This window comes from Silurus meridionalis, chromosome 11 (genome assembly GCF_014805685.1).
Source record: "Silurus meridionalis isolate SWU-2019-XX chromosome 11, ASM1480568v1, whole genome shotgun sequence".
In the NCBI taxonomy this organism is placed as follows: domain Eukaryota; kingdom Metazoa; phylum Chordata; class Actinopteri; order Siluriformes; family Siluridae; genus Silurus; species Silurus meridionalis.
In genome coordinates, this window is record NC_060894.1 from 11,039,742 (window position 1) to 11,064,110 (window position 24,369).

General features: G+C 39.1%; 2 protein-coding genes across 4 annotated transcripts; both read right to left on the reverse strand.

Annotated features, from left to right (window-relative positions):
• Positions 1-1,996: 1,996 nt before the first annotated feature.
• mn1a (meningioma 1a) lies at positions 1,997-12,278 on the reverse strand. Its single transcript, XM_046860836.1, has 4 exons — positions 11,346-12,278; positions 7,869-11,136; positions 3,782-3,842; positions 1,997-3,690 (listed from the first exon to the last, which is right to left on the reverse strand). The coding sequence occupies exons 2-3, from the start codon at positions 10,969-10,971 to the stop codon at positions 3,832-3,834; spliced, it is 3,114 nt and encodes a 1,037-aa protein (XP_046716792.1). The 5' UTR covers positions 10,972-11,136; positions 11,346-12,278; the 3' UTR covers positions 1,997-3,690; positions 3,782-3,831.
• Positions 12,279-12,467: 189 nt separating this feature from the next.
• Positions 12,468-24,121, reverse strand: pitpnb (phosphatidylinositol transfer protein, beta). 3 transcript variants are annotated; one of them, XM_046860838.1, is made up of 12 exons: positions 24,027-24,120; positions 22,212-22,242; positions 20,895-21,040; positions 20,406-20,497; positions 20,148-20,155; positions 19,813-19,887; positions 19,602-19,685; positions 18,594-18,671; positions 17,631-17,741; positions 17,309-17,431; positions 15,921-16,008; positions 12,468-14,716 (listed from the first exon to the last, which is right to left on the reverse strand). In XM_046860838.1, exons 1-11 carry the CDS (start codon positions 24,044-24,046, stop codon positions 15,961-15,963), a joined length of 816 nt encoding a protein of 271 aa, XP_046716794.1. In that variant the 5' UTR covers positions 24,047-24,120; the 3' UTR covers positions 12,468-14,716; positions 15,921-15,960. The 3 variants fall into 3 exon arrangements, 2 of the variants coding, with proteins under 2 accessions (XP_046716794.1, XP_046716793.1); XR_006927300.1 differs by having other exon boundaries at positions 14,664-14,716; positions 15,921-16,646; positions 24,027-24,121; XM_046860837.1 differs by lacking the exon at positions 15,921-16,008 and having other exon boundaries at positions 24,027-24,121.
• Between the last annotated feature and the right edge of the window lie 248 nt (positions 24,122-24,369).

Below are 24,369 nucleotides of genomic sequence, written 5' to 3' on the forward strand. Positions count from 1 at the left end.
CTTTCCAGCAATCCTCACCATGGCACGGACATGAATAGAGAAGCCCACTCTGGGGCCAAGTGAATGGACAGACTGTCAGGACTCTCAAAGGCCTATAATGTTGTAGCCACTTGGGCTGCATATTAACATGTATGTGAGGAGCAAACCATGCGGCAGCACTCAGGCAAACACACACACACACACACACACACACACACACACACACACACACACACACACACACACACACACACACACACACACAAAGAATGGAAAAGTGATCTGCTCCTAAAACAAACATACACAAATATTCCAGGCTTAAGGTGGAGGCAAGCTCAGATACTGCCAATATACACGTGTTCCAAAAAAAAAAAAACTTTTCTTTCAAAATATTGCAATTCAAATAAGCATAGGAAAGACAAACAGAACTATGAGGTGATGGTAATGCAGTTAATAGGAAGTCTATGAAGCTTTTTTAACAGTAAAACACTAGAAATAAATGCATTGGATTACTCATATATACAAACAAATTCATTTTACATATGTTTTACATAAATAAATAACATTAGTTTGTAGCTATTGTAGTGATCATATCTCTAGGCATTGGTTAGAGCGAATACAATTATAAAGAGCTGGAAATTAGTCCCCTGATGACAATATGAACCAGGGAAGGCAGAAATTTGCAGCCATTTCTAAATGGGAAAGTGTCTTGCTGCAGTCCCAGCAAATTGGAAAAACAAGTGCAAGAATGTCTGGCAGCAGCCAAGGAAAATGCACCTTCGGCCTAGCTGTGCTAGGACATTTTTCAGACTGCTTTTCCTGTTAAAGATTCCGTCTCTTAGACTGTGTGTCACCCTTGGGAGCCAGAGGACACCGTAACATTAACTCTTTCTGCACTGCACACACGTTCCGATGATGCCTGATTCATGAAGTGGTGTAACACAGCTGAAAAGCGTGTACATTTAGCAACAACTGTGTATAATTGGAAGCATATGCTGGATTTTCCAAAACCTTGCATCATCTAGCTTTCAGTTGTGGCAGACATTTTGACTTGGGTTTCAACAATGCTACATCGTCACCCTTATGAGGCTGTCATAGGGATGATCTAAGATCAAATATATCACAATAAATATGTCAATCGACTACAATATTTAATCGAAAGTCATAAGTTAACTTGTGATTAATCACCTTAATTAATCACTGTGATTAATGTACCTTAAATTAATACTTTTCAAGTTTTTATTACTGTAATCAACATGAGCATGGACAAATATGATTGCTCTATGCAAATGTATGTTTATTATTACTGAAACCATGCTCAACATTGAGCATGAAGACCAAATATTCTTGAAAATGTTTTAAAGTAAATATAGTGTTTTAAATTATGTAAATCATCAGGACACCAAACGGAACTTTTGCTATGTTTCCACACGGAATTTTTTTTCCACCACACAGTTTTTATTGCCGGATGTGTGCATCATGGCAGATTTCGGTGCTTGATTGAGACTTGGCGCATCAGTAAAACAAATGTTTAGTGAATAAAAATATTTTTTTTTGCTGGAGTTTACTTATTTTTTTTTATATCCGAGTAAATGTGTGTTGCATTGAAGGTTGTAAGTTCACCTATTTTATATTTATTTATTTATATTTTTAATAAAAATGGTCAAACATTTCTAACAAACATTTAGCTGTGTTCAGCTTGTTTGTTTTAGAATATCTCATGGCTGGGCCTGCAAATTAATGTAAAGCGTATGAATGTGGCACGCTACATAGCTGACTCAAAGCCTGGCTACAGTTTACAGGCATCACTGAAAGTATCCCTTGACTTAGAAATAGTCTCCCCCTCTCTTTCTCTCTCTCGCTCTCTCTCTGCTTCACAGTTGCTTTCCAAAACTATTTTCCCACTGTTTAAGATTAGTTCAGGGTAAACATGAACCCACTATTTCTCAGACTGTATCTCAACCCTCATAGACCCTTAAAGAAACAAAAATATTAGAATTTTACACAAAAAAGGGAGTGCACTCAATTTGTTTTATATTGATGAGTGTCAGGTGCAGAAAACAATGATTTACAACATCATTCTCAATTAATCCATATTATACAGTTGCTATACAGTTTATTTACATTTCCTATACATTCTAAAAGAAAAACATTTTTAGCTTTGTAAATATTGCAGTAAAAGCTCTTGGCTTTTCATTGCCAACTGCTTTTAATTTAAAAAGTCACTTCCGCATGTGTATAAGTCCATTCAAAAACATTTCACACTGTGAAAATCCACATGAAAGTTAAGGGCCTTTTTTTTGAAGAAGAAGAAGTAGACGACGATGTGTCATGACTAAAAAGCAAATTCAAATAAAAAACAAAACCAAATAAAAAAAAAACATAAGCAAGGAAAGAGGTAGAGTATGGAAAACACTGAGGTGTCAAACACCAATAAACTGGTTAAAGATCTTTTGAATCAACAGAAGGACACCCATTTTCTTAAAAGGAAAAGTCTTTTGTCAATGGCTATTGTCCCTGCTTGAATAGGCTGCCAAGTCTGGCCAAACATATTCAGCACCAGTTAGTTTAAAAGCAGGGAGAAGCTCAGTATGTCAATGAAGGCCGAGTGAAGGGGAAAACCCAAATAGAGAAGAGTATCGGCTTGAAACAATGGCATTCCGACACTGGCCAGGCCGCCACAAAGGGATGAGCTCAGCCTACATATCAGATTTCCAAAAGCAGGAGGGAGAGAAGGGAACCCCCACTGGCCTTTCAAAGTCAAAAGGTTGACCCACCACAGTCAGAAAAACCCAGGACTGAGGACCAAAGTGAACTGGTAGGCATTTTTTAACACAATACTGAAAGTGGTTCTTCTCTTGTGAATAGTTTCTGTTTTAACTCTAAAACAGCAGAAGGGGGGTCAAAACCGACATTTGATATCACAGCCAAGTTTCCATCTGTGATGGATAAAATGTGGTGAATATATATTTCAAATGTTCATCATTTATGATCAAAAACGATCAAATGGATCAAATAAATAAACGAAAGTAATATTGTTCCAGCAAAATTTTGGATGACTTGAAAAGGCCAGGAACCAAGACAGAGTCCTGATGTATGCTCAATGAGGAGAAATATTTTTCAGCTTTTCATCAACGTCTCTACATTTAAAAAAAACAAAAAAAAAACCCCACAACACCTCAAAATATTTTAACATTCACTTGACAGTTTAAAAAAAAATGAGGTATTCAAAACAAAATTAGAAAAGAGGACAAATGGCGAAAAGGATTAAAAAAATATTTGTTAAAAGCAATTCGGCCACGCTGTCCAAGATTCCAATCTGATGTGCTTAACTTTCCTAAGTCACAGTCTTCAGCCTCTATATTGGAGCTTCCAGTAGAGACTCAGAGTGTGTGGCCTTCTAGCAGCATTGAACACACACTGTGAGATGGCGGTGGCCTCACTGTTCCTGATGAAGACATTATCCAATTATCAGTGAAAAATAAAGGACCAAAGACTAACCACCACAGTGATCTGTTAGGTAGAAGCAGGCAGGAAGGACCCCTGCCCCCAAAGTGTTTGGAGCTGATTTTGGATGTTTAAATTTGAATATTGGGTGCTCCGTGAGAGCTTTAGTGGATCCTTCATCCCTCAATCTCCCTGTGCAGTGAATAGACAGGTTCTGGGCTCCTTCAGGTTTTCCTCCACTCCTACACCAACCTTGAACAGCACCTGCAGCGAGCACAGGCAGAACGATTTAGTCATAAGTCTTTTCTCATACTTTTTTCAATTTTGAAGAATGCTGTTAAATGACAGTTGTTACCTTTTTGGCGACTGAGGGAGGAGTCGTTGAGGGATATCCAACAAGTGATCCTACCCATGCCCTTGGGAAACAGAGAGAGGGAGAGAGATAGATTAGGATCAAATTACTGGGTTAAATTGGAAACATGCAAGTATTAGAATATCAACTCTACTGCAAATCATCTCAGTGGGCTAAATTTAAGATTTCATTACTCAAGCCTTGGAGTGTCTACCTGTCATTGTTGGCTAGTTTCATCCAAAGCTCTAAACACCTGCCAGCTGAACTGCGGGGGTCTTGTGGGCGCCTCCCCACACAAGAGCACAGCCAGCGTTTGGCTCTCACGCTCTCTTTTACATTAACAAGTCCCTCTTGGACCTGGTTTTATGTACTGTTATATGGTTCAAATTTCTATTGACAAATTTAAATGAAACTGCTTTCAAATATTCTACAGAGTGAGTGGGGAGAAAAGCTGAGGTACAGTATATGAGGGGCCTGCCTTCATGAGCTCAGGGGCTGGAGAAGGGAGGCAGTGAATAAAGAAAAAGTGGGGGAGAAAGAGGATTGGGAACTCAGGCCAGCTGAGGGGCCCAGCATGGATGGCTTGCTGCTGTCTGGATGGTTAACTGCTCCATCTGGCTCTCAAACACGCTCTCTTTGGCCAGCACGCTACAGGCACTAAACCTCCGCATATGGACCAGCAACAGCAACACCCTTCTGCTCTATATACAGCTTGTAGGCAACTTTGCTGATCTTAGAAACATATGATCATTTCACTGGGAGTTGAAATGGAAAAGTATGAAAAAGATCAACTGAGCTCAATAACACTGCTACGTGCTAGAGATAGCCTACAGAGAATTGGTCTGAAAAGTGTTTCGAGCCTAGTTACATCTTCCACAAAAGGGTCTATAAGAAGGGTGTTGGAGGGAGGAAACATGTATAAATCAAAGCAAATTGTTGGATTCCTTGATGCATTTGTGTGAGCATAGACCTCCCTTTTGGCAAAACCCTAGGGGAAAATGCCAAGACAAGATCCTTATTTTTCCTTATGTTCTTAATGGAAAAATGACCATGTACTGGAGGAGCTCTGGCAAGGAGCGTCAAGCACCTTAATTCATTCTGATAGACAAACACTCCCATAAAAGGTATGCTCTGGTAAATCACGCTTAAGTCCGTGAAACACCGTTCTAGCTAAAGGCGCATGCATGTGTTGTTGGACCATCACAGAGTGCTTGCCTGAAGAAAGTGTTACTGTGAATTTTAGCGTGAATGATGTGGATCCACGTGTCATGGCAGGCAGAATCATAAGCAGCACGAGTTTTAATTAGTTCTCTGTTCATTAGCGTGTACTGGTTATCTCCACTCGTCAAAGGGTTGATGCGTCAAACAAGCATATTTTCAAATGTGTGTGCGTGTGTGTGCGTGTGATGACACATTTTCATATTTCAGACCTTGACAGAAAACAGTGTTATAGATGTGACATTAACTAAATAACGAACACCTGAAAAACTAATAATTATTCTGTAGCTGAATAAAAAATTCACTCACAATCAATCTGAAATCACCTCTTAATTAAAACATTACTAATGCTCGAATCAAGAAATTTATCATCCTTTTAGTAATTTTATTAATGCAATAGATTTGTCTGTATTCCCAAAAAGAGAAAACAAAAAGCTAATTCAGGTGTTTGTTATTTATTTAACATGTCAACAGCCATTAGTTAATATGATTATTTAATGTTAATGAAATAAAGTGTATAACTATGTATGTTCATGTTTTAGTAATTTTTATAACTGAAGTAAGAAAGCTTCACAAACTTCACATGCATCATTATTATTATTATTATTATTATTATTATTATTATTATTATTATTATTTATAGTGCAAAATCTTATTTATTCTATCTTTTTTGTCCTTATTATTTCCTGTCAGTGAGATTTTGTTTGGATTTTGCACTGTGTTTATTCAAAGAGCCGCTGTTCAGTTATTTTGAAATGTGACTGTTTTAAATATCACACCTGACAATCTCTACTGCTTAGCCAGTGAATTTTAAAGCACGCTTTGTGAGCACACATATATATATATATATATATATATATATATATATATATATATATATATATATATATATATATATACACACACACACACACACACACACACACACACACACACACACGACAGAGCCTTTTGAATCCTACATTATCACTGACATAATTTGTATGAAGATACCTACCACGCAATTACAAATTACAAATGCCACAAATGCATAAGCATTAATTCAATATTTCACCAACAGACGATTTGTACTAATAAGTTACTACAGAATATATATATACCCACAGTATATATATATATACATACACACACACACACACACACACATACACTGGGTTTTAATTAAATGTTAAAATAAGTGTGTATATATATATATATATATATATATATATATATATATATATATATATATATATATATATATATATATATATATATACACACAAATATTTTAACATTTAATTTTCACATTTTAACTCTTGCACAGAAGTGTCAGACATCAAAACATGAACATTAATCTGAGCATCATTCTCAGATAATTAATTTGTCTGTTTTACTGTACTGGTAATAGCTGAAGACCAATTAATGATAGTCCTATCTAGTTCATCACTGTGTTATGCCAGAAATAATCACACATTGTTATCATGCATGATTACCCAGAGATTTTTTTAGGTATTCTTTATATGAAAATAAGATAAAGAAATAAAAGGACATTTGTATCTGGTAACATTACATTTCGTCTTACAAATTCACTAATCAGTAGTACCTAATTCTCCACAACATAAATTTCTTTATAGTCAGTGTATTCTACACTGATGTGATAGTCACATGATACACAACACATAACCAGAGCCACTATAAATCAAACAACTGTTGTTTTAAGGGTTGCTATATTACATCATGAGGGGGCAAGGGGAAAGAATTAGGGGACATGCCAAATAAAAATTAAAAGCAACCGAAATATTCTCCTCTCGCGAAAACTGAAAAAGCCTTCCGAACCCTGCTTTATTATTCTGAAGACCAACAAAAAATAAACAAAATAGAATAAACCATAAATGATAATATCCATTACTATCTAATCCACTTTAGCATTTTTTTTTTTTTAATTTATTAAGAACATTTACAGGATTTAAAAAATAAACACCACAGGCTACTGAAACACTGAAATGATATCCCCGGGTTTAGCCTTCCTGGGTTTTTTTTCCTTTTCATTTTTTTCTTCTTATTTTTTTAACCAATGTAAATGCACCACAAAACATTTATTAAAAATCAATTAATTTTATTAATTTTAAAGCACACAATGGAGTATAAATGTTTTCTTTTTAAAGATATATATATATATATATATATATATATATATATATATATATATATATATATATATATATATACATACCAATTCTATTCTGTTTCTCAGAAATAAAAACAGAAAGGTAAAATTACATTGTCTTTAAAAAGATAATAATAAAATAATAATAAAGTAAATAATATTATTCATAATAATAACAATATTATTAATAACAAGGTTACGCAACATAAATTCTTCTTATCTGACAAAACATAGTTTTTTATTATCCGAACATGCACAGTAGCTCCAGGAAATTTTTTTTTAACAGTACTGTTTTTTTTTTGTGTGTGTGTGTAATTGTGTGTGTGTGTGTGTGTGTGTGTGTCTAAGCATTATAATTGGTTTACATTTAAAAATTTATGAGCATGGAAATAGCCTGTAATGTTTTACTGGCCATGGATTTTATTTCAAATGTGGCCTGAACCTTTTCTTCACCACAAATTGCACATTGCCCACACACTGCTGCCTTCCAGCAAAAAATGGACCACATTTTCATCTTTACATGCTGTGTCTGTCACCACCAGACAGAGTGTAGCAAAGTGTGCTAATTAAAGCCCATTTCTCTGAGAAAGATTAGCTGTAAACCCCTAGAGGTTAAGCTACCTAAAGTTGTTCATTATCCAGCCATTAAGTCATCACAGTAAATTCAACAGTCCATAAAACCACCAATTCATCATGCTCTCACTGTGAGTCGATTGTGTTTACCTTCTTTGTTGTCACTCTGGCCTCTTGCTCTGTCCCAGAATCCCATGCACTTGCCATTCCTAGAGTCCTCTATCAGAGCCTTGTTGCTAGGGCCATACCAGGTGGCACGCTGCTCTGTCATGAGAGAGTCAAGGTCAATGGTATTCACAGTGCCCTTGCCAGGCTCTGGGCTGCAGCTTGCCATGGCACAGTCTCCGTTAAGTCCAGACTGACAGTCTGGCTTTTTGCCAGTCTTTCCGGAGAGTGGCTGGTCCTCTGAGATACTAAACTGCTGCCTCTGCAGCTGGATTTGAGCCTGAAGAATCTCTAGAGGATGCACCTCATCCTGGGCTGAAGTGTCCAGTGGTGTCCTCACCTGTTCCATGCAAGGCGTGTCAGAATAGCCACTCCTATTGTCCGAACTGCATTTCACACTGGTTCTGTTGGTCCGAACATCCTCATTTACGTAGTTAGGGCTAGCATCATCTAGATAATCCATACAGGGTGAAACACCATCAGACTTGCCCATGCTTTGAATTCCACTATCCACTGAGGTTGTAAGGTCAGGTTTTCCGAATGAAGGGGAGACAAGAACGCTTTCTGGTGTCCTTCCTCGGCCTTCAGCACCTATGCTAATAGATGAAGCTTGCTGGCCTGGACTAACCACAGGATTGCTACTGCACGAGGGGGAGAAATTTCCTGGACTTATATGCCCACTGTCCCGTCTTCTCTTCCCTCTCCCACGGCCATTGCCTATGGCTGCTTTGCCTTCATTCCCAGAATCTACAGCGTTGTCTGGGGAGAGGGTGGCAGCTTCCCTTTTCGCCATCTGTCCCAGAGCACTTTGACCCGCTGCTGCATTGTTGTTATTCCCAGAGCAAGGCGTCTGACTATTCTGAGAAGCACTGCTCTGGAAATACTCTGCTCCTGGGCCACAAGCCCCAACACCGCCACTGCTATTTATGTCCTTCTCCACCTGACCTGGTTTGCGTTTGGCCTCATTTTGGCTCTTCTTATTAAAAGTCACATTGAGGTTTGGGGCCCCCAGACTGGCAATCATATTCTGGCAGGCAGTGGAAAGAGCCGCCAGACAGCTTTGGCCAAACACACTGTCTTTTGTACTTGCTTTGTTTAAATTCCCCAAAGACAGGGCCCCAAGCTTATTGACTGACAGGTGCTGGCTGGAGATGTACTCAGGATGGGAGGGATAGTTTCCTGGTGAGGAGTTGAAACCAGGAGGATTGCTTTGAGGGGTTCCCTGTTGATTTGGGCCACCAGGAGGGAAACTGTGCTGACGTCTTATAGCAGCTCCTCCAAAATCGCCCTGTCTCCTGTTCATAGGTGCATTTGGCTGCATTGTTCCATCATCAGATGTCTGTACCTGCAAAGGATTGTTCATGCTATTTTCAAACTGATTTTGTGGCCCTGGTGAATTTAAAGACTGCATCTCTACGGTTGTGACCCCTGATCTAAAAATATCATGTCCATTTTGTGATTGCTCCATTCCATGAATGTTAGCTTCCCTACATTGCTGATGTGGGTCAGAAAACCATGAGTTTTCGTGAGGTAGATGGTGGTTCTGAGTGTCAAAGTTTCCATGAAAATTATGTTTCTTGTCAAAATTCAAATGAGACATACCACCAATTGGTCCTCTGTGGACCATGCCATTTTGTGAAACATCCCCGTGCTGATTTATAGGCTGCAGGTCTGCCTGCCTCATTCTCTGCTGCTGGTTTCTAGATGCCATTTGTTTAATCATCATGGCTGCATTTTGCTGGCGAGCCAGTGGCTGCTGTTGATGTGAGCCACAGCTCAGCGGTGGGGGGCCTGATTGAAAACCATCAGTCACGTGAGTTGTGAATTCCCCCATGGGAGTAGGGAAGGCAGAGGGGGAGAGGTGGTTCTCAAGTCCTGGGCGATTATGTAAGCCACTTCTTAAGGGGCAACAGCTCTCCCCAGCAGAGCCATTTGGGGCATCAAACCGTGGCCTCTTGGCCGTATTTAAATAGGGGAAAGAGTTGAGATGCTGTTGATGAGGTGGTTGAGGTCCAAACTGGGGATTAAACATGTGCTCTCCAAAAGGATGCATGTTGTGGTTATTTAATCTGTGTATGGGATGATCCATCTGACCGTGAAGCACTACATTGTTGTTTTGCATGTCCGGGCTATTTGGAACAAATTCTGGTGTGTGATACAACCGCGGCAGTACAGTGGAACCAGGGTTCTGCCTAGCCATGGGTCCTGCTCTCTGTTGGGCCATGAGGTGATGCCTAGGAGTGACCCCTGGTTCCAGTTTCCCTCTGTTTCCAAACCTCTCAGAATAAGTGTTTTGCTGAGGTAGTTGCTGATCGACTTTAGAACCGCCAATCATAGGAGCTCGTGAGCCACTTTGATTGAAGGTGGGGAAATTACCTCCAACCATCTGGTTCCCTGGTTCACAATAGGACAATTTGGGTTCAGTGGAGTCAGGAGTAGAAAATCCAGCCATATCAAAATGTCCAGAGATAGGATCGCATGGATAACAGTATTGAGACCCCCCTACCCTTCCCTGTGGGAAAAGTCTGTAGTGCTCCAGTCTGTTGCTTTCAGGAGAGGAGGATGGGAGACCATGAAAGGATGCGGCCCGATTGGGCGACTGGTCTAGAGGCAAACATGGGGCCGGAACGGCGTGATTGCCATTAGGATGGCTGTGGAGCTGATAATCAGGCATGCTGGCTAGCCGCTGTTGCTGCTGCGAGTGGCATTCTCGCGACTGAGCTTCTGTGAAATGATTGAATTCTGTCTCGAACATGTGCTGGTGGCCTGTGTTGCTGCCACTGAAGCCAATGTGTCTGTCCCCATGCAGGCAGGAGGTGACCCCATCCTGGTAGGGGTGTGAAGGCTGGTCAGGATTAAGCTGTTGGTTGTTGAAAGGCAGCGGCATATGGAGCTGCTGCTGCTGCTGCTGCTGTAGTCCGATATTGAGCATATCTCCATGGCTGTGAGGCTGGAATCCATACTGCTCTCTCCCCGACGTAAAGCCGAGACCCTGCATGGGGGGTTCGTTCAAAGGGCCCAATACTGGCTCCACACCTACTGATGGTGCTTTCATATCAAATCCAGAACCGTTATAGTTAGTGTTCATTGTTATTGTACACGAGGCTTGAGCGATTACTGTTCATAAAGCTCACAGATAATAATAAAAAAAAACAAATCAATGGAAATAATCCAAAATGATCACTAATCCCATTTTCTGTATTCCAAAATGTTCACCTTTTTATTAATTTCTTCTTTTCCAACCAGGTCCATGCTGTTAACAGGTAAAAAAAAAAAAAAAAAAAAAAAAAAAGAAAAAAGTCACTAGTCAAATAATCTGACTGTTAAGAAACGAGTGGGATATAAAACGGATTTCAAATATAATTATGTATTTCAGAAAGTTGTTTTAATATACAGTATATTCTGTTCTTATTACTGCTGGTCTGCTGTAAAGGAAGGAGATGTGAAATGAGTTGTAAGTACCTCCGGAGCCCCAAACAGTGGGCAGTCGCCGTTAAATCGACGTAGCGAAAAAAACTTTGGTCCTTTTGTTGACTCAAACAGGCGAGTAAAAATAAAGCGTGAAAAACGCACATGCTCAAATAAAGAGGAGGGAAAGAAAAAGCTTTACAAACACGACTTTGCCGCGGAATAAGCCGCAGGCAGCGGCAGCGAACCCGGCGCAGCGCACAGCAGCGCACGACCCATCCTCAAGCTCTCAAAACGCGCCGAATCCGAGCGGACAATGCTGCGAAAATGTGCAATATCTCGTTCACTCCGCCATCTTTGTCATTTCTTTTTTTCGCCCGCACGAAGATAAACTTGTCTCATCGTGGAGTCGAGGACCCGGTCTGTCGCGCGCGCGCGCCTGCGAGCCGAACGTCCGGAACACGGCGGCGGTTTGGTCTCCGGGTGCAGTGTAACGGAGCGGCGGGGAAGCTGAGCGCTCAGCTCCGGTTTGCGAAGCCCGTCAGAGCGTCAGATCGCCGTGTTTGATAAAGCGCGAGGCTCCTGCAGGACGCAGCGTTCATCTTTATGTTGTCCCGATTTTCTTTATGTGTTTACCTCTACAATCGGCAACAAGTTTGACATTCCCTCATCTATCCCCAGCGCTGCGTGATCACCAATACGGACGCGGCGTCCGTGCGCATGGGGCGGGGCTTTGTCCCAAACCCCGCCCACGTGGATGCAAAGAAAAGGAAAAGCCTGTGTAGAATCTGATTTGAAGGTGAAGTTAAATGGTGAGATCAGAGATTTGTAAATGTCTACAGCATCGCGACTGGGGCACCTATTTAATATCATCTAATGCAAGGGTTTGGCCAAACTTTACGCAAACCAGTAAGAAGTTAATAGTTAATAATTCATGTGTATTATATACATTATTAACTTACATAAGAAGAATAAAAGACGATGATAATTTACAACTTTATACACACTAATTGTATAAAATGATCTAGACTTCGTTTTTAACCTGCACTAGATTTATTAAAAGTTGATATTTAAAACTGATAGGAAACTCAATGTGAATGAGGCTGTCTGCTACAGCAACACAGCGCCATCTCGAGGACACACAGACACCCACACAAAAAAAGATCCATGTGAAAATTGGGAAAAGAGACTTGAGAAATTTATTCAGTATTTATACATATTCAGTTTCGTTATTTAGACTTTTATCCAATTGTAACATGAATAAAAAAAGCATTAATTGTACATTCACTGATATTTCCCCTGAAAGTTACATATCTTACGTGACCACATGATTACAGTATACATACAGTAAATTCATACATCATGTCTACCACCCTCATGTTCCCTCTCTCCAGCTATTCAACGAGTGTTTCAGTGTATACAAGTGAACAGAATAGTTGACGAGTAACTCTGTGACTGCATGGTAGTAACTGCTTACTGAAGTCTCATGTAAAGCTTTTCTGATACACACGTACAGTGCACCGTTCAATCCTGATTTCGAAAAATTTTCTCATGGCTTTCTCTGTGCTTAAATGGTACACAAAAACAAATGAGAAGTTTCTGCATTCAAGCAAAACAGTTAATGGCACTGAAGCTGGCGCTCGCCTAGTGACAAAACCTGAAAAGAAATGTTGCCAACTTCAGCAATCTATTCAACATTCAGAGAACAGAGAAATGTAAAAATGTCTGCTTGTTATATTTTAAGAAATTATAATAAAAATAAAAAATGGGGAGGGGGGGTGTACAATATGAGAATGCACAGAGTAACTGATTGTGTCAAAAATATTCTCTTCAAATTAATCATGTCTTTCAATAAATGTCTGGTTATATACCAATAGGGGGAGAAGTGAGACAGTTGGGAGGGTAACAGAGCATCAGGTGCACTTTTGCTTCTGAAATCTAACCTTCAGCTGTTCAGAAAACCCAGAGGTTCACTATACAGTCTACAAAATAGAAAACCGGATATCTACAGTTAAAATGTATGTTCAGATGCGTGTCTCAATCTCACCTTTCTGTAAATATAATGAAATGTAATATCACAAATCTTTTAAAGTTTTTATGATAGAAAACTGTACACATACTATTTAAAGCACATAGAGAAAGTAAAAAAACCCTGTAAAGCAGGGTCAGTCTCTTGTGTCACCAGTGCAAGGAAGCTAACCACTGGGGGTTTTCGGTTTGTTTTGGTTTCTTTTTGCTACGCTGGCTATCGGGATTTAAGATGCCAGACTGAAATTAAGTGGACACGAGGTTTGCAAAGAAGGCCCGTTTCAGGTAGTATCTCTAAATATGAAGCATAAACATACATGCATGGTACTTAGAAGTCATTTTTGCTGTTTAGGTGCTCTAAAACATTTTAGGACAATTGGATGATTTAGCATTTCCACCAGCACCAAAGAACACTTGGACATTCAAGATCTAGCAGCATACCACTAGCTCTAAGAGCTCAAGAAAAGCAGCAGTAATTGCACTGGTAGGTATTCTGAATGGTTGGATGAATCAAAGTTTCAATAAACTGCTTGAATCTACACTCCACTCAGAGCCAAGGACGGAGGCCCCTCTCAGGACAGGAAGCTCTCCAGTCTGAGGGGAAAACATATAGGAGAATGAAACAAAACCCAGGAAAAAAAAAAAAAAAAAAAACTCTTGCTCTGTCATGGCATAGCTACGCTCATGCAAAACCACTAACCAAAGAGCTTCTGTGGTCTGTGTGTGTTTTACCCAATGTGACGAAATGACAAACTGTGTGTGTGTGTGTGTGTGTGTGTGTGTGAGAGAGTATGCTAACAGCAGATTACTCTCTTCATGCAACAGCATAATATTTTCGAGAACAAAACAAAGACAAAGCGAATAAATCCACCAAATAACGGGCTAAACATATAACCATGATTATTACATATTAAAAAATAAAAACACCTCAATCCTGCTGACATAAGTGCATTATCTGAGGAGTAAAGAAAATGTTGAGGGGGTCTTGAGAAAAAAAAATAATAATCAGTATATTGCCATATCAGAGGGTTAAAATTGGTCCAATGCCTGCTGTGAAGCTTACAGGAATATCACTAAACATTAATTACTTCTAAAAAATATTCCATTTATTTTTATAATCTGAAGCACAAGTTCTCCAATAAAGTCGTTATAGGCAAGTAGATATAGATGAGAGTCTCTGTCAGTGTGAGGCTGTTTGGTGTGCTAAGTAAAATGGCTATTACTGATCATTTAGGACGGTTATTCTGCTGGAGGACTCAAACACGCCACAGGCCATCATTGCTTGTGTGTCGCGTCGTCATTCCTTCGTTGGAAAAAAATTGCAGTTGGATTCTTTCGGTGTTGACTTATTGCTCATGAGCAGCACTGGTGCCTCGTACCTGACCGGTTTTACGAAGCTAAAAGAGAAAAGAGAAGGGGAAAGGGGAATAATGTGTAGGGAAAAATGACTGAAAGTAAGGGACAACAGTTAAACCTATTTTCAGCATTACCAGAATTTGGCACTGTTGTACACTTTGGGAAAAATGCCCTATATGCATTCTATCTTTTGCTATGTGAGCAAAATGAGCTCACTCAAAGAGAAAAATGTATATTCTCAGAGATTGCTGAAAATAAACATCTCTGATTTTGCACAGGAAACAAAAAAAGAAAAAAAATATTGGTTAGTAATGAACGGTTAGTAGCAGACAAACTTTGTAAGCTGAAAAAGTGAAGTGAAGAGCTGAACAGAGGAAAGAGAAACAGCAGATTATTAAGTATGCAGCCAGTTTAATGTACCCAAACAGATCATTCCTTTATAAGAAATCGAGAACCAGTTAGTATAGTGAGCCTTCAGACAGAAAATGTTTGCTCTGCCAGAGCTGAGAATCATCTCTCCACATATGAGATTGGGGGGAGAAGACAAAACAAAAAAAAACAAATGTGGTTGAGGCCACAAGGTCCCGAATGTGGAACAAAACTATGAGTGTTAAGAAGATGTAATGATTGTTAGTTTATATGCTTGGCACCATGTACTAGTAGCCAGAGGGTGGCACAGAGCTGACTGCCTCCATTCTGGTTCACAAGTAAGAACAAAAATGTATAACTCAATGAACGTTAATTTCAGTACTCTGTCCAAATGTTTCCCTCTTCAATACGCATTCTGAAGCTTTCCCAGCTCATGAGATCTTGATGAGCTGGATCGGCGTTATGTTACTGAAATCTTTAAACTGTGATCAACGAGACTAAGAACTTGTGTTCTCTTATAAGGTCCCTGATCCAGATTTGTCTGTGCTCTTTGAAACCATCATCAATAGATGAGCTCAGACTGCTGGTTCTGATTTGTCATGTTGGGTGGTGCAGGTTCTCTTGGCCTTGGCAAACCCTCCAACATGGCTGGCTGCCTTAAGCCTTGTCTGGAGAATTATCATTGCATTGACTAATCATAAAACATCACAGAGTCTTTTCTGGACACCCTTCTTGTAAGTGGGTGTCTTGATGCATTCCTAATTCTTGCTGAGGGTGAACCTAAATGGAGACAGTGCTTGAAAACAAATGTAATCATTAAACAATGAATGAGATGAGAACACAATACACGGAGACCATGAGTCCCGGCAAACTTACGGATCTCATTACACCTGTAAGCCTATCAGATGGCCAACCCCTAATCTTCAGCTGCTGTTGTGCCTCTTAATTTGCCTTTATGACGCATCTACATGCAAAAGAGAAAAACCATTAGCACACACAATACAGTCACATTGGTTTAACACTCATGTCAGGGTAAAGAGGAAAGGGTTACAGAAAGGGGAGTACTACATCAGCATTATAATTAACGTCGAATCCGCAGTTGGAAGGTCTTGGCCTGGGAGACAAAGCCAAACTAAACTATCAGATTAAATATTAGGCAAAATCAGCACAGTTTAAACTTGGCAGAGGTACAGTAGCAGAGAAACAAATTGTTCAACATTATGGCTTTGTACCTCGACTCCAACTCCATTATATTTGCCACGTTTACAGGAGGGAAAAAACGTCCATTTGTAAAACTTAAAATAATAACAGAATGGGACTAATGAGACTAAAAGTTGACCATCTGAGAATCAATATTACCTATTAATTTTTGGAAAACTATTGCTAAGAGTTCAAGCAATACCAGACTACGCCTTGGGCCCTTGGAAGAGAGAGTATTGATCAATATTTCCCAAGGAGTGGAAAGTCTGTGGTTTTCCTTGGCTGTGTGCTGAAAATGATCACAGAATGCGTCAGGCTTTGGAGGGGCCACACGGCTGGATAGCATTCCTAACAGCCTGACAGGAAGAAGCTGGGCCAATTACCAGTCTTCTTTGTGCTGGGCTACGTTCAACAAAAACATACAGTGAAAATAGAGAATATTATAGAGTGGCCAGTGGCAAGCAGAAGAAGAAAACAATACTGAGCAGATCCGCATGTCCTTTAAAGCACAAAAGTGCACCTTTCTCATTCTTTTAGGACCTGATATGAAAAGAAGGAGGTTTAAATGATTAAGCACACAGTATCATATACCTGGCTTGAAATTTTGCAAAATTCATAACCAGGGATAAATAACAATGGGTCTAACAAGAAAAAAATCCCCAAATTATACAATCATAGCTAAGGTTCAACATTGAAGATTGAATATGGTTAGTAAGCACCGAGTTTGATTGCAGACAAAACACAAACTGCATGGGATTTATGCTGCTTCTGGACAGCCACCTTAACCACTGACTATATGTACCATCAGGCCCTAATCAGCAGCTGAGTCAGGCCACACTAGGACTGCTTCTTGAATTTATTAGCAGTGGCTTCAGTCGGCAGAGTTTTGTTGATGTAGAAGCCAGCTGTAGTCATTCCACCCCGGGAACAACAATGTGGAGCTCACCCACATAAATTCCCGCACTCACATAATGTTGCACTATTAAGAACCCAAATAATACAATTATGAAAGTGGTTGCAGTGCTTTTTAAATGTAATAATACTGCTGTGCACACATGGCTGACCTCATCTAGCTCCTTCTGTGTCTCAGCCTCCATTCGCCGGATGTCCTCCATGGTGAGCTCCACCCACTTGTCGATCCAGCAGAAGAGCTGCCTGTGGAAGTTAGTGAAGATCCTTTTCTCTTGCTGCAGAGAGAGGAGCGGAAAAGGCAAAAGCTTTTCATTCAAAAACAACACGACAGCTACGGTGTGTTTAACATTCTCAAGGAGTGCAACGATAAACATGCGATCACGTAAAAGTGCACATATAGAACCCTTTTTACAGCATATAACACTTCAGAAGACACCGTACTTGAAATATAGGCAAGTGAGTGTTCATATTTACTTTGTGGATGAAGTGCTCTATTTTGCTTTGAAGGCCCCACCACTTGAACTTCACGGTGACAAGTTTGTATGCGCACATTCGTGGAGTGTCTGTCTTTACACTGAGCTCTGCCTGTTTTAAAGTAAAAAGAATTATCCAGCACATAAATGAGTTCAGAAATCCTGCAACCTAAACAACATTGAGAACTAAAGAGTGAACAGTGTGATGGCAATGGATCAGAGAATACAAACTGCTTCATAATAAATTTCATTCATGCTGATATGCACAGAATTTTGAGGGGCACTGGCTCCTACCCACACGATAAAAAGATTCTCCTAGAGAACTTCTTAGTTGCTCTTAAAGTCTATTATCTTTAAGTGTCATTACATTCTGTTATATCACTTATTCCTATAAACACAACCACTCAATTCTGGGCACCTGATTTGTAACTCAGTTATTCCTGCCAGCCAACCATTTTACAGTAACACACTGTATAAAATCAAGCAGAAACAGGTGAAGGGCTTTAGATAATGTTTACATAAAACTTCAGAATGGGGGAAATGGTAACAGACCTAATACAACTTTTAAGTATTCCTGCTGTTTGTTGTTTAAGTGATCAATTGTGTTTTTAGCACAAACTTGTTTGGTCATTTTCTCTAAACTCTCTCAACAATTTGTTTTCTCCACTATTTATTTTTTTTTTTTTTTACTTTTTTTTAAAGAAAAGTCTGTGTAAAGGCTATTGCAAGTAGAACTCCTAGGAAAAACACTGGTTTCTGAAATACTTAGGCCAGATCATGTTCAGCATCACCCACCCCCAATTCTGATGAAGCACTCGATGCGTGTTCGCATTAATCTACACATTTAACTGCTGCCCTCATGCATGAGCAGGTGTTTCTATTAAATTGTCCATTTACTGTGCATCAACTTTGATATAAAGAAACACTGTAAAATTGTTGGAATAACAAGAGCAGTTTTTCACACCTTCCAGTTTGGACCTAGTGGACCTCGGCCTGTCTTCTCTGAGCGAAAGAGTGCAGGATCTTCGTCCGGCTTATAGTCCTGCAGAACACACCGATCTGTGACTTTCTCATATATGTAAACTTAAACTCTATGCATAGTAACATCTCTTTTTATTATTTAATAAACATTAATAAGTGATAAAGTAGAGATAGCGATTCCTCAGTCAACATATGCCAGAAGAGTGCAGTTTGCTCTATTCACATCACACTACCTTTTAAACTTCAAGACATGTACACCGAATACCTTGCACAGATGGCTACTAGGATTAACCTTGCCCCAAAACTGATCCACTTAAGTCATTAAAGATACAAAGCAAGAAGATACTGCAACCCTCAGAGCTCTAGTCACCTTTTTCTGTCGTAAGTTTTCACAGATGATACGAGGTTAATGTATTTAAGATCAGCTAAAAATCACCAGGATGTCTGTGTGATCTTACTTGAAGGTATTTAAAGATTGCTAGCATATATTTACAAAAAAAGGTATTGCACATGATTTGCCTATTTCCTTTATTGCATGCTGAAATAGCCCCACAGCTTGAGTGTGAAACTAAAGAAGCAATCATTAAACTCAAACTAACCTTGGCCAAATGACTACATTTGGGGTGAGGAGAGAACCCAAGTTTGATTTTTTGCTAAACAAAAAGCTTTTTTTTGCTTTCCCTTTTAGACATTTTTTTGGAATAGGTACAATTTCCCTACAATGCTTGGTTAGCTTTACAGTCATGAATAAAAAGTGTCTGGGTTTATATAGGCCTGGTATACCATTACTCCTGCTGTGTGTTAGCTTCAGAAATAATTAAAATTCAAAAATAATAAAATAATAAAAATTCAGAAATAATCACACCATTGTGCAATCAGTAGAGCCTGGACTAGTCTATTTTCTATAGAATTCCTCCCAATCCAATATACATTTAACAAATAACAATTAGACTAACAATGAGTGATCATTATTGGATATTTGTGGACTTACTCCAGGCTCCACTTGCGATTTATCTGCTATGTCAATGGGCACCACTTCAACAGTCTTCCACGTCTCTGGGTCTAATTTGTGTACCTATAACGCAAAGAACACAAACACAGTTACTAAATTATGTGTTTAAAATTTTACAGACTGAGTAAAAAGAATAACACTGAAGAGAGTGGAAGGGGAGATTTGTGAGTTCAGTGTGTTTTGTCTTTACATTTTCCATGAAGGCCATATCTGGTTTGTGCCATGTCTCAATTTTGATCATGAAGTCATCTTTCATGTATTCATTCTGCAAAAGAAAGGTTTATGTTTGATCCTGAGATGTATAGAGCTTATTTAACCGTAGAACAGTAAGATGTACTGTACAGTAACATACACAAGTACTGTATAAAAAACAGAGTAACTTATTTAAATAAATTTGTTGCATGCTGTAATTATCTACACCTTTAAAAGAAAACGATAAAGAAAATATAGACACTGAAAGTGACTTGTTGTCAATGCAACCCACTGTTACTGTGAAGCCAGACTGTAAAATTGAACACTACTCACCGTCACAACTGAAGCAAATGATGCAGCAAGCAGGCAATGTGGCGAAAAAGGAACAAAAAAGTAAATCAGTCATCAGCTGGACAGTGTTGCATGTTTCAAAACCAGTCATGGAATCTACTATATTGTTATTCAGATTCACAAAAACTCACAGGGACTCATATCAAAATCTAAGCAACAGAGTAGTTTTAGTTTTTTTACACAAGCTTGAGAGCAAGTTGTTAAAGAAGTGTGTGTTTATGGGTCGAGGGCAAAACTTACTAGTACGGCAGTATGGGTAGGCGTTCCATGCCTTTTCATGGAATACTAGAGCCCCCTCCGGTGCGATCATCTTCACAAAACCAGGCACTTTACTGTGGGGAGGGGGGGATTACAACAGCTGTTAGACCACTTTCACAATCAATCATGTATCATTGTTCTATAGGATGAAAACCAATTTTAAAAAATAAATAAATAAGAAATTTAGATATTTTATTTGGTATAAGAAATTGTGGTAAAATGCTTCACAACTTAACTGCAAAATAACTGTTAAAAAAAAACTTGAAAAGAGAAAAAGAAAATTAAATATGGTGTATTTTTTTATTATTCTTTCAATTGAATTAAAAGATCATACAAAAAATACTTCCTACATTACATATTTCATTTATTACATAACAGGATTCGGTGTGAGACGAGTAATGAGTTACTGCATCACGGTAACTCCTTTTTAGCTGATATATTGTTTAGCTGTTTTTTAAGCACTTCGCTGACCTTTTTAAATGGTAGATCTTGTGCGTGTATTGTCCTTTTTCCCCCTCTTTTTCGTAGGGCTCATTTTTCAGCACTTCGATGCCCTCTCCGCCACCGGTCTCATTTTTGCTGGCCTCGGCCACAGAGAAAAGCTGGCCCACTTGGTACTGTTTGGTTGGATAAAAAGAAAAAGAAAAAACACAATTAGAGACTATTAACATGGAATTCCTCTATTATTTGCACCATCAGGTCATTCAACCATCAAACCATCAAAGAAATCTGTGGTCAAAAGAAACAAACAAATAGACTGGCATTCAAATAAAGACAAGGCTACAAGAACATGCACCAATCAGGCTGAAATTCAGATAGATCTATTAAACCTGAACTGCACATTCTGCTTGTTGCATTCAGCTCAGTAAAAATCAGTTCAATACTCAAACTTGCAATTGTAGCTGGTGCTTCTCATATAAAATCCATGTGGAAGGTCCAAGATGAAGGGCTTTGAGGTTATAAAATACAAAAAAGAAAGAAAGAAATATTCTTGTGAATGTTATGGGTCTATCATAATTATGAGAAGGAGTATGTACTTTTGTGCAGCATGCCTGCTTCATACATTCTTTTATTTAGTGCTACAATAGTGCCCTTGTTAATATCAAATCTCGAAATCCAGAGAAATGGACAGCTGCTTTGAGATAAACAACAGATTCATTTCGATGTAGTACAAAGCATACTGGACAGATTACATTATAAACCAGGCTCTTTTGAACCAGGCTCGACTTACACAAAGACTTGTACAAAGTGCAACTTCAGCCATGGCAACTGTTAGCAAATTAGCACAGCAGTAAACAGTAGGGAAATACAATTGTAGCGGAATGTTTACACTATGAAATCTGTAATCCATTAAGCTCGGCCCTCAAGCATTCCACTTGGAGCATGTAGATATAAATCCTGCACAGGGCCGACATGTGGCCACGGGGCGTCTTAAAACACACTTTCTTGACTGCACACAACTTTACTTTTTTGTTAAATAGAACCTGCATTACACAAAGGGACTGTGAGAGATCTGATAAGGAGTGTTCTGATTGATTCTTCACATTTTTCTGAAAGCTTTATTACAATTTTTTTTTTTTTAGCAACCACAAGATAAAAATAAATCAGGTTCCAGCACATTTACAGTTAAGAGCATTGATGCTGCTTTTTACACTTCAAAGTTCATGAACTGGGCAAAAACAACCAAAAAAATAAAAGAGACAAGAAATGCATCGGTATTGGTTTTAAACTATTACAACATCATTATCAGTACTTTTTGAGATTACTGGCGATAAGAAATTGTCTCACCTCTTCTACTGAGCATGGCAAGATCACACGGCTGTGTAAAAAAAAAAAAAGAGAGAGAGAGAAAATGTAATGAGAAATACAGACAGTGACAGCATCCGTCCAGAGGAAATGGTTCAAGTAACTTTGTATGGCAAGGTCATATTAAACATGAGAAGAGAGAACACAGGTTAGTCCTGGAAAACCCCAGCTCCTGCAAACTACAGCACTGTTCTTCTCTAAATGTTATAGTGGGTGTGTCAGAACAGGGACTACACTAAAAAGTGCAGGAATGAGGGCTCTACCGGACCAGATTTCGTAACCTACGGTACATAAACCGGTCGTTCATCACTTGACATGAATTCTAATAAAACTAGGCCATGTAGAAAAGCCACTTCATTATTCCAAAACCGATCCCGTGCAACGACAGTGAACAAAAAGCCCATCTCACACATGCACAAAACCTCAGTCCGCTGCAAACGCGTGGCTTTCTGATCACAAAGCTCGGTGGAGATTATTTATTTTATGAATAATCAAAATCCAGACCACGGAGCCACGTCAACGCTTTTCAAGCTCAAAGCCACAGCATGCAAACTGTAGTCGTTCCAGGAAACTTCAACAGAGACGCTGGCCCTACCAAGACGTATAGGACTACAGAGGAGATTTAGGGAAACCATCATACATACGCATACACAATCTTTTTCGGTCAAGTCAAATCGGAAAGTAAATCTCTTTTGTTATGCCACATGCAAAAAGAAAAAAAAAAACTGTGAAACTAGAATATGTGATCTAGGAGATAAGTGATCTAGGACATAACTCCTATCATACACTGATATTTATAATCAATCAATACAGGAAGCTCCTACTGAACATCCAAATTAATAATAATAATAATAATAATAATAATATAGACTTAGCACTTTATAGTAATGGTTTGTAATCTATCAGAATGAGGGGATGTGCTCCTTTTTCAGTCTGCTTCCTCTTCAAGTTTCTTCTTTATGTCTCAGGGAGGGGTTTTAGTTTCTGGCACTGTAGCCACTTGCCCAATTTGGGAACATCCGGATTTCTGTGAAATGAGTTGTGTAATTGTGTTAAACATTATATATATATATATATATATATATATAAATATATAACAATAAATCACCAGTTTCTCCACACAGCTCAGTGAGAGGTGTGTCGGCTCGGAAGGCGGAATTGCGTGTTACATTTCCTTAGTATGACTCAACAATCCAATAGTAAATAACAATCAAAATCTGAAAGAAATAAAAAAAACCCGTAAAAACACAGAGGTCTATTTTATTGTTGTTATTTAATCCTAATCATGTGAATGGTACTGGAGTAGCAGAGAAGCTGTTAAACCGCTAGTTTCGTTTTTACAGCCCGCTGACAGCTCGCCTGTCTTATTTCCTGTGAAACTCCAGGTCTATCGATACTTTTATATATTTCTATGCTTTTATAAGCTTGAAACCTAGTTAATCTTGTTCTCTCTTAGTTTGCCCCAAGACCCTAAGACGCCAAGCTAGCCAGCTGAGAGCGCGAGCTCCCTCTCTCTCTCTCTCTCTCTCTCTCTCTCTTACTCCGGCTTCCTTCCTTCCTGACAGAATTAGCATGCTAACACGGCTAAACTGGGCCTTAAAACAAGCCGGTATCCACATTCACACCGCGAGTCAACCTTCTCAAAACAAGCCACACACACTCAAAAGAACGAGGACGTATGTTTGAAATGCCAAACCCACATTACGCTTTATGTACAATAAACAACTGAATGAAAAGCAGCGCGCACGCGCCCAGAAACAAGGACAACTAGTTAGAACTGGAACACTTTCAACTCACTACTCCTTGATGATCACCATCTTCTCAACACCCGTCTGCGCATGCGCCGGGAACCGAACGTCACCTCTCGAAGCAACAAGCTTCGCCCCGCCTCCCGAAACTTGTGATTGGCTGATTTTCAGCACCATTCGAAATGTATGAGCTGTAAGAACAGCTTGGACAGAAGTTCATCTTCAAGGCAGATCTTCCTATACAGCTTAACGTGAATTAACTTAAACATCGTAGCACTTTCAGCAGATTAACAGAAACATACAAACATAAATATTAATGTGTACTTTTATAATAGATGTGATAAACATAACTTGACATATTTTGAACATCACATTATGCCTTACAATTTGCT

What these genes read in the sequence shown, in the direction of transcription:
- mn1a (XM_046860836.1), bottom strand. Translation starts at nt 10,971, where the DNA reads ATGAACACTAACTATAACGGTTCTGGATTTGATATGAAAGCACCATCA.
- pitpnb (XM_046860837.1), bottom strand. Translation starts at nt 24,046, where the DNA reads ATGGTGATCATCAAGGAGTA. An exon ending in TGCCATGCTCAGTAGAAGAG is followed by an intron (nt 21,041 to 22,211) that starts GTGAGACAATTT and finishes CCAACCAAACAG; the next exon opens with TACCAAGTGGGCCAGCTTTT. An exon ending in AATCGCAAGTGGAGCCTGGA is followed by an intron (nt 18,672 to 19,601) that starts GTAAGTCCACAA and finishes TGTGTTCTGCAG; the next exon opens with GACTATAAGCCGGACGAAGA.